Source organism: Geotrypetes seraphini, chromosome 1 (genome assembly GCF_902459505.1).
Source record: "Geotrypetes seraphini chromosome 1, aGeoSer1.1, whole genome shotgun sequence".
NCBI classification, from domain to species: Eukaryota; Metazoa; Chordata; class Amphibia; order Gymnophiona; family Dermophiidae; genus Geotrypetes; species Geotrypetes seraphini.
Genome location: NC_047084.1, coordinates 171,287,912 through 171,303,441, shown reverse-complemented (window position 1 = coordinate 171,303,441; position 15,530 = coordinate 171,287,912). Strand labels below are relative to the sequence as shown.

General features: G+C 43.8%; 1 protein-coding gene across 4 annotated transcripts in view; it reads left to right on the top strand.

Annotated features, from left to right (window-relative positions):
- Positions 1 to 15,530, top strand: part of FSTL5 (follistatin like 5) — an 865,201-nt gene that overhangs the window by 767,679 nt on the left and 81,992 nt on the right. For all 4 annotated transcript variants that reach the window (XM_033941548.1, XM_033941557.1, XM_033941565.1 and 1 more), the window contains one exon: positions 5,745 to 5,897. In XM_033941548.1, the coding sequence (XP_033797439.1) occupies positions 5,745 to 5,897 (153 nt within the window). The remainder of the gene's footprint in view (positions 1 to 5,744; positions 5,898 to 15,530) is intronic.

The window sequence follows — 15,530 nt, the reverse complement described above, 5'->3', positions numbered from 1 at the left end:
GGCCCTAGGCCTGCCATTCAGAGGATGGCGGGCCTGCTGGCCGGCTGAGCTTGGGACCCGTCTGGCCAGCCAACGTTAAAGTAAGTTATGGTTTGGGGGGCCGTTCGGAGGGGTGATCAGGGGTTCGGGGGTGATCAGGGGGGTGCGGGGCACCTTGGGCAGGAGGGCCTGTGTGTGATCCCTCCTGCCCTTATTCGTATTTGAGGGGTGGGGGGGTCACCTTCCCGCAGGAGGGCTTGGGCTCCCTCCTGCCGGTATTCGAGGGGGGATGCCTTCTGCAAGAGAGATTGGACATCTCTCCTGTCAGTGTTGAATTTTTTTGGGGGGATACTGGCAGGAGAGATTGGGCATCTCTCCTGCTGCGATCGTTGCAAGGGGGGGGGGGAATCTGTAACCGGTATTGTTTTTGACAGATGCCGGTTACAGAATCCAGTTTTTACCCTCCGCCTAAAAGGTCTTGTTTTAGGCGTTTGGGACTCAGGCGATTTATTGGTTGGGAATGTGTTTTAAGGTTAGACGTAGTGGTGGTCTGGGTGATTAAATTGCTGAATGTAGAGGTAAGCCATTCTCATTTTGGAAGTTTATTTTGAGAATGGACATTTGCCCTGCTGCTACTTTCAGCGTTTAGGGGTTTAGGCCAAAAGGGGACTTAGACTTTTTTTTTATTATGCCCCTTCACATCTTTAATTCTTATCTATTTTTCATAAGAAATTTTGCTCTTGTTGTGCCCCGATCCTATCACTTTTTTTCCCCCCTTTATTGTTAACTTTTCTTAATACCATTTTTTCCCCTTGGTCCTGTTCGTTTGTTGTTCAAAGTTTCTCTTAGTCATAGTTTTCAACTGTCTCGTATCCCCTATTTATATTATTATGCACATCGGTTAGAAATTTTTATGAGCGTTTTTATCAAATTTTAAATAAACTTGAAAATTTGTAACTAAAGTGCAACACTCCTACCTGTTTTTTATGGACAACAAAGTTGTTTTTGAATTTCATATATCATTAAAGTCTATGGTATAAAGTTAAACCTCTTTTTTTTTTGTGGGAACATAATATTCATGACAGGAACAAACAGGGTCAGATTCTGTAATTGGCACCTTAAAAATAGGCACCTAAAGTTGAGCGCCTATTGCATGTCAACTACAGAATCACACTTAGCAGTGCCTCTAATATAGGCCAGGATTTTAAAGGCCTAGAGTATAGTTGCCTAAGGGCTAGATGCACTAAAGTCAGCGATCGTCGCTAAACCTGTTTTCACAACTTTAGCGACAATTGTTATTACCAACCCAGTGCATAAAATGGCTCACCGTGTGTTTTTCCCCTTGATCGACCATTTTCCAATCCGGCTATGCAAATTAGCTAAAGCACCATGCAAAATAGCCAAGCGATTGATGCATCAACAGGTCTGCCTGGGTTTTTTTTCCAGTTTTTTTTCAATGGCACAGATATTTTGCATGTTACATATGCAAAATATCTGTCTCATTAAAAAAATGAAAAAAGTCCTCCACCACTGATGACAGCCTTCCCTAATGACACACGCAAATGCACCCCCCCTGTGCCAGGCACCCCCGAACTACTGCCCCCCCTGAACCCAAAACAAATAGCAGGATAGATGCCCACTCCTTCCTGCCATCATGAGGACACCCCTGCAGAAAAACTGTAAGAGGGATGCCCACTCTTTCCTGTCATGAAGGCACCTTGTGCTAATCACCCTTCCTACAGAAAAAAGGCAGGCGGGATGCCCACTCCCTCCTGCCACTGGAAGCCTACCTCACCCCCCCCCCCCCAATACCTTTTAAGTTGGGAGAAGGAGAGTTTCTCAGTTCCTCCTTCTCTGAGGCAACCAAGTCTACAATGCTGGGCCTTTCCCTCCCCCATGCATCATGTGATGCATGGGTAGGGGCCATAGGGGAGAGGCCTGAGGCATATGAGCCAATCAGGGCCTACCTTAGGCTCCTTCCTCTGTTCCCTGGATACATGGGGGAGGAGCCTAAGACCCTGATTGGCTTGACTGAACCAATAATGACCTTAGGCTTCTTCCCCTTGTATCTGGGATAGAGAGGAAGGAGCCTAAGGAAGTCCCTGATTGGCTCAGATGCCTAAGGCCCCTCCCAATCAGGACCTTAGGCCCCTCACTGTGCATCACATGATGTACCAGGGAGTGGAAGTCCCAGAATTGTAGACTTGCTGGCCTCGGAGAAGGAAGGACTGAACACTCCTTCTGTCCTAACTTAAAAGGTATGGGGGGTTGAGGGGAGCCTCCAGTGGCAGGAAGGAGTGAGCATTCCTTTTGCGTTTCTTGTGGGGAGCAGGGTAAGAGGTGGTTGTGGGAGTCGATTGGTGTTGGATGTCCTTCATGGCAGGAGGGAGCATGCATCCCTCCTGCCATTTTTCCATGGGGGGGGCAGTCCGTATGGCAGAAGGGAGTGGGCATCCCTCATACCAATTTTGGGGAGTTCTGGGGGGACGGTGGCTCGGGAGTGCCTGGCGCATGGGGAGGCTAAGGCGCGGTGGGGGTTTTTCATTTGTTTTAATGGGATAGATTGTGCATTTGAAACACACACACACACACACACACAAACATCTGTGCCATTAAAAAAAAAATCCTAACAGCAGTGACAGGAGGCTGCTTCCCCTTTCACTGCTGTTAGGGCTCTGCACATGTGTCAGTCACTCACTGCTGGAGAATCGGCCAACAGCAATCGAGTTGGTATATTTAGTACATCTAACCCCAAGTCCTTTAGAGCAATGTTCTTCAACCTTTTTACACCCGTGGACCGGCAGAAATAAAATAATTATTTTGTGGACCGGCAAACTACTAGGACTAAAATTTAAAAACCCCGTTTACGCCCCATCTCCGTGAGCTCGGTCCCCGCAAACCATCTGATCCCATCTGCACAAGCCGCAATTATGATTTTATATTGAACGTATTTTATTAAAGTATAAAAAGAAACAATATTCTGAACAATTGTGATTTTATAAATACAAATATACAGAGCACGGACCAACAAAACCCCTGTCTCCCCTCCCCTTCACATATATCCCCTCTACTATCAAGAAAACTGAACAAGCCAAGTTATTATAGAATGCTACATAGAAATATCATGCTAACAGAATACTGCAGTCCCCAGTTATGTCTCTAGCAGGATATATAATTTAAATCTGATATATTCTAATGACAAAATAGAAATAAAATTATTTTTTTCTACCTTTTGCTGTCTCTGGTTTCTGCTTTCATCTTCTTTTCACTCTTTTCCTTCCAGCATCTGCCCGTTCCATCTAATGTCTGCCCTCTCCCCCTTCTATATGTATCTGACTTCTTTCTATGCCCCTCTTCCTTGTCCATTCTCCTCTCTCCTTTTTACATCATTCATTCCAGCTTCACTGCCGTCTTCATTTTTATCTCTCCTACACCAGATCTAGCATCTTTATCCCTCTCTCATTTCTCTGCTGACCCCCTTTCCAGCATCAATGTCTTTCTACTTTCTCATTCCTCTCTCTCCCCTTTCTCTCATCTGATCTCTCCATTCCACCCTGACCCCCTTCCCCTCCTGTAATCTCCCTGCCAGCTGTTTCCTTCCTTTATTCTTTCTCCCTACCCTCCTTCCTTATTTTTCCTTCTCCCTTCCCTCCTCCCTCTATCCAACATTAACTCTCTTCCCATCCCTTTCCCTCCTCCCTCCCAGTAGCATCTCTCCTTCTTCTCCCTTCCCTCCTCCCTCTATCCAACATTAACTCTCTTCCCATCCCTTTCCCTCCTCCCTCCCAGCAGCATCTCTCCTTCTTCTCCCTTCCCTCCTCCCTCTATCCAACATTAACTTTCTTCCCATCCCTTTCCCTCCTCCCCTCCCAGCAGCATCTCTCCTTCTTCTCCCTTCCCTCCTCCCTCTATCCAACAGTAACTCTCTTCCCATCCCTTTCCCTCCTCCCCTCCCAGCAGCATCTCTCCTTCTTCTCCCTTCCCTCCTCCCTCTATCCAACAGTAACTCTCTTCCCATCCCTTTCCCTCCTCCCCTCCCAGCAGCATCTCTCCTTCTTCTCCCTTCCCTCCTCCCTCTATCCAACAGTAACTCTCTTCCCATCCCTTTCCCTCCTCCCCTCCCAGCAGCATCTCTCCTTCTTCTCCCTTCCCTCCTCCCTCTATCCAACAGTAACTCTCTTCCCATCCCTTTCCCTCCTCCCCTCCCAGCAGCATCTCTCCTTCTTCTCCCTTCCCTCCTCCCTCTATCCAACAGTAACTCTCTTCCCATCCCTTTCCCTCCTCCCCTCCCAGCAGCATCTCTCCTTCTTCTCCCTTCCCTCCTCCTTCTATCCAACATTAACTCTCTTCTCATACCTTTCCCTCCTCCCCTCCCAGCAGCATCTCTCCTTCTAACTCCCTTCAAGTCCAGTAACAGCTCTCCCTTTTCCAGACCTTCCCAGCCTCCTACAGTGGCTTCCTCCCCTTCCAGCAGCTCTCGGTACTTGCCTGCAGGAAGTTGCCGGTAAATCACTTCCCTGGCAAATTGGAGAGCTGGTGGGAGGGGAGACAGTCACTGTGAAGGCTCCCCAGGATCTTGTTCGCACACGCTGACCATCTCCCTCCACCTGCACCTGAATCTTCAGCTCTCTCCGGTCTAATCGCAACTTCCCCACGGCCCTCTTCAGCAACTCGGCAGGGGTGGCGATCAAGACCCGCTGCCGACGTCGGGACCTTCACTCTCTGAGTCCCGCCTATTTTGTTTCAACTTCCTGTTTCCGAACAGGCGAGACTCAGAGAGAGAAGGCCCCGACGTTGGCAGCCTATCTTGATCACCTGAGGCTGGGAGGAACCGCAGTCGGTAGGAAATTTAACTGCCGACTTGATCTCGCCGACCCTGCGCGGACCGGCAGAAATTTTCTGCGGACCGGCACCGGTCCACGGACCGGCGGTTGAAGAACTGTGCTTTAGAGAATCACACTTAGCGGCCCTTAAGTTCTCCACCACTAAACACGCCTACTTTAGTGTTAGGCCTATCTATTGTAAAATTGCACCTGAGAAGATAGGTGCCTACCTCCCAATTAAATTCTAGCTTTTTTCATTTATGAGCTGGTTAAAGCTCATTATTGAAGCTGATTTGCTAATTAAGTTAAGCTAAGGTTAATGTTGGAGCACTTAGCACCTCATAGTTATTTTATGTGATATTTTTGTGGTAGTCTAACATACATAATATATGTTTTATTGTGACCTACTGTAGATGCAGCAAGTATTTGTGCTTTGTGTTTTTTTTAGCAGGTACCATGAGTTAATGTGAATATTAAATACAATAATGTAACAACAACCAAAAACACCTACAAAGATGCTGCTTAATCTGAGCTTTAACACATGGGAAAATCCCAGAATTTACTGCAGTTTAGTGAAAGGGCCTCTTAATATTGCTTGTGAGTCTGTCATGATTGAAACTGTAATCCATTAGACATTTCTCTAGCTTTTATAAAACAGACATAAATAGATGTATTTTAAAAAAACTTTTCATGTTAGCGCCCTGCAATAAATTTACTAGCAAATCTACCTTAACCTTTAATGGGGAAGGGGGAAGCATTCATAGGCGGAAAGCTGGAATATACGTTATACTTAGAATTTTCCAAAGATGGAAGTTATTTTACCTAAGAACTCATCCAAATGTCTGAACAGCTTTAGAATAAGATTATTATTATTTAAAAAAAAAAAAAAAATGCTTTCCAATGTATGATGGTCATGTTTTCTCTCTTTTTGTGAACTTTTAGGAAGAAGTATGTCCCAAAGCAGAAGGTGATGATACAGCTCAGCTGTGTGTATGGGCATCTGCTGTTAATGTCAAAGACAAGTTCATTTATGCTGCACAGCCCAATTTGGATAGAGTGCTTCTTGTGGATGTTCAGGCGCAGAAAGTTGTGCAGGTACCCGTGGCAAACTGTATTATGTTTTATAAAGCAACTGTGGAACTCAAATCTCTTGATCAGGGATGTAGCCATGGGGAGGTCTCTGGGGTTTCCCCCCAACTCATCCAATTTGGGCTCTCTCCAAAATTCTGCCACCAGTTTAATGGCTGATGGAGATGCCTGATCCCCAGCCTGAGCAGCAAGGAAGTCGGCAGCATGCTTCAGCCGCAGATGCTGGCACTCTTGCACATGCTCAGTTTAGTGGGTGAAGAATCTTTATGCACAAAAGGGGAGCGAAACTTGGGTGTAATCATATATAATGATCTTAAGGTGGCTAAACAGGTAGAAAAAAGCAACAGCAAAGGGAGGCCTGGGTGCAAAGGGAGAGGAATGGCCAGTAGGAAAAAGGAGGTAATAATGTCCCTGTATAAGACTCTGGTGAGACCTGAATTAGAATATTGTATACAATTCTGGAGACAACACCTTCAAAAAGATATAAACAGGATGGAATCGATCCAGAGGAAGGCTAATAAAATGATCAGTGGTCTTTGTCATAAAGCATATGGAGGCAGACTTCAAGAGCTCAATATGTATACAGTGGTACCTTGGTTTACGAGCATAATTGGTTCCAGAAGCATGCTCGTAAACCAAAATACTTGTATATCAAAGTGAGTTTCCCTATAGGAACTAAGGGAAACTCGCTTGATTCATTCCCACCCACCCCATCCCCCGATGCCAGCGGTGTTGCTCTACCCCCCCAAGTACCGGCATTTCTCCCCCCGCTCATGAAGGCCCCCCCACGTGATCCACCATCTCCCTGCTCATTTCGCCCCCCCCCCCCCCCATTTGTAGCCTCCCCCGGCGATCCAGCACCCTACACTCGCGTCGCACCCCCTTCCCACTGCGATCCGGCATCAAAAAGGCACCTACCCACCCACCCGATCACATTTCTTACCCCCCATTTGGCACTGGCACCGGCACCAACGTACAGGACATGCCGGTGCCGGTGCCCGAAGATCTGCCTCCTTCTGCATTGGGCCTTGAGCATTTGTGCATGCTCAAGGCCTTCGTGTTCCCGTTCTCTCCGAGATTCTCGGAGTTGAGCCAGCAGCGGCAGAGGAACCCTCCCCCCAACACACACACACTTACACAGGAAGGATGCCCACTCCCTTCTTCCTAACACCCCTGATGCTCCCACCCCCTTCACACACACATTCATGCAGCAAGAGAGATGTTCACTCCTTCTGCCTAACACCTACTGCTACCTATAATCAGGAAGTCTGTTTGCAGAATTAGCCCTAAAACACTTAAGCTGTAATTTCTGCAGTAGTCACTTGTTTCAAGGAGCCCATAGTTCTTCCATAGTAGACTTTCTCTCCTGTTTTCAGGGGTTTTCCCCCATTGGAGTCAATGATGGTGTGCTAATTGTGAAGCTGTGTATGTTTCTATGAGACTTATTAAGCCACTGAGGTCCTTTTCCTAAAGTAAATATGTTGTGTTGATTTGTTATGAGATCACAGAAAATTGTCAAATTAGTAAATAGCTTAAGATACACTTTTACCAAGGAAGATCTGGTTTGTATAAATTTTTCAGTATCCAGAATTTAACTCTTTCAGGTTATATACGAAAATTCTAATGTTCAGACTCATCAAATACAAAGATCACTGTTGATGTTTCAAGCAAAATATCTGCATTCTTTATTTTTGACCAAACAGTTTCTATCTGCTTCTTCACACTTTTATATTACCTGTTTAATTGGAACTGGCAGCTACTGTGTTAAAAGTATGGCAAGGATGTCTAGTCTGTGTAGACTTTTTCACCAGTATCACACAAATTTATAATCTCGGTTTAGATTAGAATCAACCTTTTTTTCCTCCTTTTTTGTGGGGTGGGTGGGAGGAAGCAGAAGGTCACCCGGGCTTATATTGAATCGGTTTATATTCAAGTACATACAGTAATAATTATACAATGTAAATTTAAAAATTTAAAATACAACTACCACATGTAAGTGCTGCTAATTAAATGGTGCAACTACACTTTTAATTTGGTTTCATTTTGGAAGTAGAAATAAACTACAGGGAATTAAGAATGATTCCATAATCCCTCTGGGTAAAGTTTTAGCCAAAACAAGCCCTTTTTAAAAACCTGTGCATGGATCTGAGCTGGTGTCAAACCTGACTGGAATATTTTTCCCCATAGACATGTAGATGGCAATTCTATAAATAGGTGCCATGATTAAGTGCCCCAATACTGTGGGTCAATTCTTTAAAGCCATGCATTACCTTTCCCCACTGCAGCCCTGACCTGTCGCTAATCTAAAGCAGAAGAAGCGTGGTTGCCAGCTGAATATCAAGCCCTGGGTTGTTTTTAGGGTTTTTTTGTGTTTTGTTTTGTTTTTTTGGGGGGAGGGGGGGGGGTTGGGAGGCGAGGGACTGGGGAGAAGCTGTTGCTGGAAGGGAGGAGGGAGAGGGGTTCATTACTGGGAGGATGAGGATATAACAAGGGTACTGCCGATGTGGTTGGGTTGGTGATAAAGAGTGGCTTTAGGCTGGGATTGCTGGGAGTGGGTGGACTCCAGCAACCGCTGCAGCTACTGGGAGAGATTGGGAATTGAAAAAGGTTATTGCTGCAGATTCTGAGGGTAGGTAGTTGGGCGCAGCCCCTGGCCTACACCCCCAGCCGTAGCGGCTGCAGTTTTAACTTTAGCTTCTCCCTCATTGCCTCAGCAACCACAGCCTAAAACCTCTTTCCACTGCCAGATAATAGGTGGGTGGGCAATGAGGAGAGCAATAGCCTTACTTCATATCTATTCCTTTCCTGTTACTGTAATACATAAGTGGCTGCGTATCATCTTGAGAATATTTGCACTGTATAATTTTCAACATGCATATAAATAAAAATTCTAGGTATTTTATGTCTAGCTCTTCGATCCTAAGAAACTTTGTTGAGTCCTGCACTAAACTAGCCTATGGGTGGGTGAAACAATGGGCTCCTTTTACAAAGGTGCGTTAGGGCCTTAACGCGCAGAATAGCACGCGCTAAATTGCCACACGTGCTAGACCTTAACGCCAGCATTAAGCTGGCATTAGTTCTAGAAGCGTAGCGCGGGTTTAGCATGCGCTAAAAACGGCTAGTGCACCTTAGTAAAAGGAGCCCCAAATCTTGGTGCTTCAGAGGAGGCCAGATAATGGAAAAGTGATCTTGGCATATCAAGCAAAGAAACACTGGCAAGTGTGGGGTGATCTTAGCGCTAGTGAAAGGTGACAAAGCATGCTGTCAATCGCTGTAATTGGAGTGCAGTGTTGGAGTCATTTACCTGGTTTAGTACGTCAATGTAGTGCTAGATAGAAGTTTAAGAGAATGTTGACAATTCAGCTCATTGCAAGGGCATGTTTTAAGACTTGGGATAGGACTTGAGGGTATTGCAGTGACATGTGCTTTGACTGTTGTGTTTTGTCAGGTTGGTTGATTGTTTTTGTAGGTTCATTTTGCTATGTATGGTGCTTTGTGAACTGCCTAGGTATTTAGGTGGTGTCCTTTCCATTGCAAATGCAAGCAGTGTCTCACTTCCGGTTCACCACACAATTGTTTCCCATGTACTCACCTTTATAGGATCCCCCAGGGACCCCTGAAGAAGATTTTTTGTCGAAACGCGGACCGTGTTGGGTCCTGTATCCCTAGCGGACTAGGTCCTTTAAGGCTCTTATGTGGATGATTTACTTTTATGTGGATGGAATTATTTTATGTGGATGATTTTAATGTACCTTTGGAACTTTGATACTTTCAAATAAAGTCCATTTAGGAACATCGTCACTCCACAGTTTTTTTGGTTTTATTTAGGTGGTGTCTACATTTTTTTTAAATAAAATATCATTTGGGCTTGGAGGATGAGATGTACGGTGTCAGCATCTATGAGATAATCTTGGTTTTTCTTATTACATAGAGAGAGCTTTCTGGACCCCTGTTCGATTACACTGGCACGGTCATCTCAAAGCTGGGATGTTGGGTCATTTATTATACTATTGTCCCTTGATATTGCAGTTTGGGAGGTCTATTTGGGATCAAGTAAATCATTTATTAGAGAATCCAATGGCTTTATCGTATGATACTATTTTATTTGGTACACTTATGAGAGCTAAACGTCAATTATCTGCGAGAAATAATAAGCTACTTTTTGTAATGACAGGGGTTGCCATGCAACTCATTTTAAGAAACTGGAAAAACTGGGACAGGTTGAGCTACACATTCGGGTGGGAATCTCTATGTTATACCTTTCAAATGGAGCGTTGCATGGCCATACAACGGGGACGTTACAAGAGTTTTATGGATGTTTGGGAGCCATTGACTACATTTTGTAAGGAGGAATAAATGAGTTTTATTTTATAGACTTGTAAACATACACATCCAGGGAGGGGGGAAGGTGGGGGGAGGAAATGGAATGGGAACTTGATTTAGGGATTTCATGAATAGTTTTATTAAGGTTTTATTTTACTTGTATATCAGGTGGGAGGGTGGGGATAATATAATTGTACGTTGAAGTCTGTAAGTTCCATTGTGCTTGTTTTTAAGTAACAAAAAAGAAATCCAACCAAATCTGCAGAAAAAACACCGGAACAGGAAAACCAAACAAAAACTGCAGACAATGTACACGATGCAGGCAGGAATTTATTGTACCAAAGTTAAAATGCAGTAAGATAAAATCCTTACTACCAACCAAGGGACCCCACACGGTCCGTGTTTCGGACAACACTCCTTCGTCAGGGGTCCATGGTAAATAAGGTATAAAATATACCGCATAAAATGAAGATAACAACAAAAGCCTGACTGTTGAACACGCTGCCAGAAATAAAGCCGCTCACTTGCTCCATTTGTGAGCGGCTTTATTTCTGGCAGCGTTTTGGCATGTTCAACAGTCAGGCTTTTGTTGTTATCTTCATTTTATGCGGTATATTTTATACCTTATTTGCCATGGACCCCTGACGAAGGCGTGTTGTCCGAAACACGGACCGTGTCGGTTCCCTTGGTTGGTAGTAAGGATTTTATCTTACTGCATTTTAACTTTGGTACAATAAATTCTTGCCTGCATCGTGTACATTGTCTGCAGTTTTTGTTTGGTTTTCTTGTTTTTAAGTATCCATATATGTGAATCATTTGTTGCACCATTGTATTTGAAAAACTTAATAAAGAATTTAAAAAAAAAATAAAATAAAATATCAGATGAGAAAGGAGCATTTCAGCACAAGATATTATTAATACTAGTAGCAATTATAATAGTAGTAGTGCAGTATTACTAGAGATAGACAGAACTTCAGACACATCTACAAGAAGCAGAGCTGTCTATTTCTGTCACACAATTAAAGACAGATAAGCAGCCAAATAACACTAAGAAACATGTGAGTCAGAGTCTTTTAATTATTTTGTTTATTTCAGTATTCATACGCCACTTATAGCCTAAGTGGTTTACATTCAGATACTCAAGAGTTTTTCCCTATCTGTCCTGGTGGCCTCACACTCTATCTAATGTACCTGGGGCAATGTGGGGGATTGAGTGATTTGCCCAGGGTCACAAGGAGCAGCATGGGATTTGAACCCACAGACCCGGGCTGCTGAGGCTGTGGGTCTAACCACTGTGCCATTGTGCCTCAAGGTCATGAGGAGCAATGCTGGGTTTGAACCCGCAACCTCAGGGTACTGAGGCTACAGCCCTAACCATAGGCAGCGGAATGCTTTTTTGTTTTGGTTTTTTAGGGGGGGCCCTAAAGCTCTGCCCTAGATCCCGCCCCAGAATGCCCAACCTCCACCCCATACCCTGCCCAAGCTCCTCCCCCACACCTGCCCCCATAATAATAGTACTAATTGTAAATGCCATTTCTGCCATTCATTTTTCATTTACACACAATATAATCTTATTAACAAAACATAATGTTAACCACAAAATTAAACTACACAGAGCACACTTTTTTGCCACTCCCCACCCCTACACAGCATTTCTTCCTCTCTCCTCCACCCCCATATGCAATGTTTTCCTCTCTTTCACTGAACACTAACTCTCTTTCTCTCATTCCCTCCCTTGCTACAAAGGAAGTGGGGAAGGAGAGAGAGAGGGATCCAGGGTGCATCTTTCAAACTCCTTCGACTGCCACATCCAACATTTCTCCCTCTCCTCTCTCCCAGATTGTGTGCAGCATTTTTCGCCCACCAGCCCCATGCCCAACATTTCTCCTTCTAGCACCGCTCTCCAGCACCATGCCACATCTCTTCCTCCATTCCTTCCACAGCCATGTCTAACATTTCTCCCTCTTGCATCTATTCTACTGTTCCCTCTCCACCACCACATCCAACATTTCTCTTTCTCATCTCTCTCTACCTGACTCCTCTCCTACTACCATGTCCAACAATTTTCTCCCTCCCTAGGTCCAACAATTCTCCTCTTTATTCCTTTCCCCATGTACACCATCTCTTTCCCTCTCACACCCATTCTCAGCAATTCTCCCTTTCTATTCCCTCCCCCACCAGCATCTTTCCCTCCCTCCATCCTTCCATTTATGAACAGTCGCTTTACATGTAGGCCAGCATATTAAAGACCTACATTTAATGCTTCCATCTTGCACCTATGGAGATGCTTACAAATTGTTACTGATGCCCAAGGCCACTTCCGGTGGAGACCATGCCCATCCCACACTTTGGGTGTCCATAAGCATCTCTACACATCTCCATAGGCGTGTGGCATAAGCCTACAATGTAGGCATCCTTCCATGCCTGCATTTTTTCTAAAAATGTGCACCTCTATTAGCTTTTAGATTGCAATAGGATGCCTACCGCCACCTACAATTGAGACGTACGTTTTGGAGAATCAGCCCCTTTGAGTTTGGCTATGATTTATAAATTTAGCGTGGTTTTTCCCTGATAGTAAACCATGTAATCATTAATATGCGCAAGAATTATGTGTTTTGTTTTGTTTTTAATGTTTTCACAACCCACAGTTTAATGAATCAGCCCTCATGATTTAGAGCTGCTATTGCTTTGGTAGTGTGGGCCAGGTTTAGTGAGATATGATGCAATAATCAGCGTACTGAAATAGTACAAGAAGTGGTGATTTTATTAACTTCTGCTAATGCAAAGTCATTACTATTTGCCTGTTAAATATTAATTTATGGAGCATAAACAATCTGAATCACTTAAAATGTAAGCATCATTTTGGATACTGAAGGGTCACATAAATTAATGTACAACAAATGTAAAGTGTAGAATCTCATGTTTTATTCTGACTAAACATATAATAGAAAGAAGAACTGGTAAACAACTGGCTTCATTTTATTATTTCAGAAAAGAAGAGTGAATTTACTGGGACATAGCACCTCAGGAGTACTCTTAAGTGTCATCTGCAATCTCAGACAGTCATTAGTGCATTATCTTGAGGATCTACATCATTAGTTTAAATTAGATTCACTTAATTAGCCAGCTGGTACTGTCCTTGATGAACTGACAAACAAACTGTCTAACAATTCCAAAATGCCAACATTAAAAATAGTGATTTGGGTATTACTTTTTTTTTTTTTCTATTATGCTGGTCAGAAAATGTCAAGAAAGGTGTATTCTAATCCAAAACAACTTTTATGTTTGATCAGAATCTGACTTAGCAAGTATTCATATTGCCTCGCAAATATACTACACACAAAATAGAGACAAAAATCTGCCCTAATGTGCACAGCAAAAATCGAGAATCAGATTAGTCCAAGTAGAAGTTGCATGATTTATTAGCAGCAAAGACCTAACCGTGGCCATGTTTCGCCCTCAGGCTGCATCAGGGGTAAAAACTGAAGGGGAAATTTGACACAAATCCCCTTATAGTCAACAATGCCAAACCACAGAGCAAATCAATGCATCTTCCTTCAGATTGGCAGCAAATCTTGCACTGTCAAATTTCCCCTGCAGTTTTTACCCCTGACACAGCCTGTGGGCGAAATGTGGATACATTACTAATAAATCATACTTCTTCTACTTGGACTAATCTGCTTCTTATTTATTTATTCAATTTTTATGCCGTTCTACCAAGAGAGCTCAGAAAGATGTACATGAATTTATTCAAGTACTCAAGTTGTTGTTGTTAACAAGTATTCATTCATTAACAGGAAACCAAAAGAAAGTGTTAAATTGATAGAAACATAAAGACATGATGGCAGATAAAAGCCAAATGGCTCATCCAGTCTGCCCATCCGTAGCATCCACCATCTCCTCCTCTCCCTAAGAGATCCCATGCTTTCTTGAATTCAGACACAGTCCTATACCACCTCTACCTTGAGACTATTCTCTGCATCTACTACCCTTTCTGTAAAAAGTATTTCCTTAGATTACTCCTGAGTAATCTAAGGAAATACTATGCCCTCTCATTCTGGAGCTTCCTTTCAAATATAAGAGACTAACCTCTTATACATTTTTGCCATGTATTATCTTTCTGTATCTACTTTTTATAGTTAGAGGGCAACCAAAACCGTTGTTTGTTTGTTTTTCAGTTTCAGACAAAATTAATCTGTTGCCACAACTTGGATTTGCCTAGAACCGAAGCCAAAACCAAAATCAAAATTGACTGTTACTGGTGCTAGTCCTAGCTCAGTCCTCACTCCCTTCCTACGCAGAAAACTAATCTTTCTCTACTCCTCCCTGAACAGGAGGAACCATCTGTTTGTCCATCCCTCCCTTCCTTCCCTCCCTCCCCATACAAATGGAACTGTCCATTCACCCTCCCTTTTCCCCCCTGAACAGGAGGAAACAACTTTCTCCTCTCTCTCCCTGAACATGGGGAACTATCACACCTCCAGACCCATCTGTAGGACCCCAGGCTACCTTAAATCAGTCTAGGTGTAGTGGCCTAGTCAAAGTAGGAGCAATTCCCAGTTGCTCCTGCCCTTGCGTGCTGTCTCTGTCATCAAAATGGCTGCCACTACCTTCTTATTTTAGTGCACACAGTAATCAAACATTACAACCATTAATACAGTGGGAAATAGTTATAATGTTTGCCACTACCTTCAACATTAGTCTTGCAAGATTGCTGCTGAGGGTCGCAGCAGCCATTTTGTGATTGGAACCGGCATAGGCATGAGAGACTGTGAAAGGGGAAGGGGGAATGCTTAGGAGACCTAAACTGGGGTTTCTTTGGAAGTAGGGGTCTTCAGGGGGGACTTTGTTAAGGGAGGGTCCTTGATTAGGAAGGGCATTGATTGTGGAAGGAGGTTGCTGATCATGGGGGTGTTGATTGGGGGAATGGAACAGCACAGACAGGCCCTTTAATATGCTAACCAAGAGCTGTGGCATTGCAGCTTGATGCTCTCGGTACAGTAAAATAATGATGCATGCGAGGTTGCTCACAAGCAGCGTTACTCACATATGGTACTGAGCTACCTGAGGGTTGGTGACTCCTATGTTACCTTAAGGTGCAGTAAAGTCTGATTTTTACTGTACCTTTTAAAACTACCCCCCCACCCCCCAACACACTCACACACACTACAGCCAAAAAGACATAATAGGAAAATTAACAAGTCCTTAGTGTCTGCAGGAGTTATTTCATACTGTTTATTTTTTGTGAATTCGAGCAATATAGTTGATTTCAGCAATATCTTGTCTCGACCCTGTACTCCTAGGATCTGTCCCCTC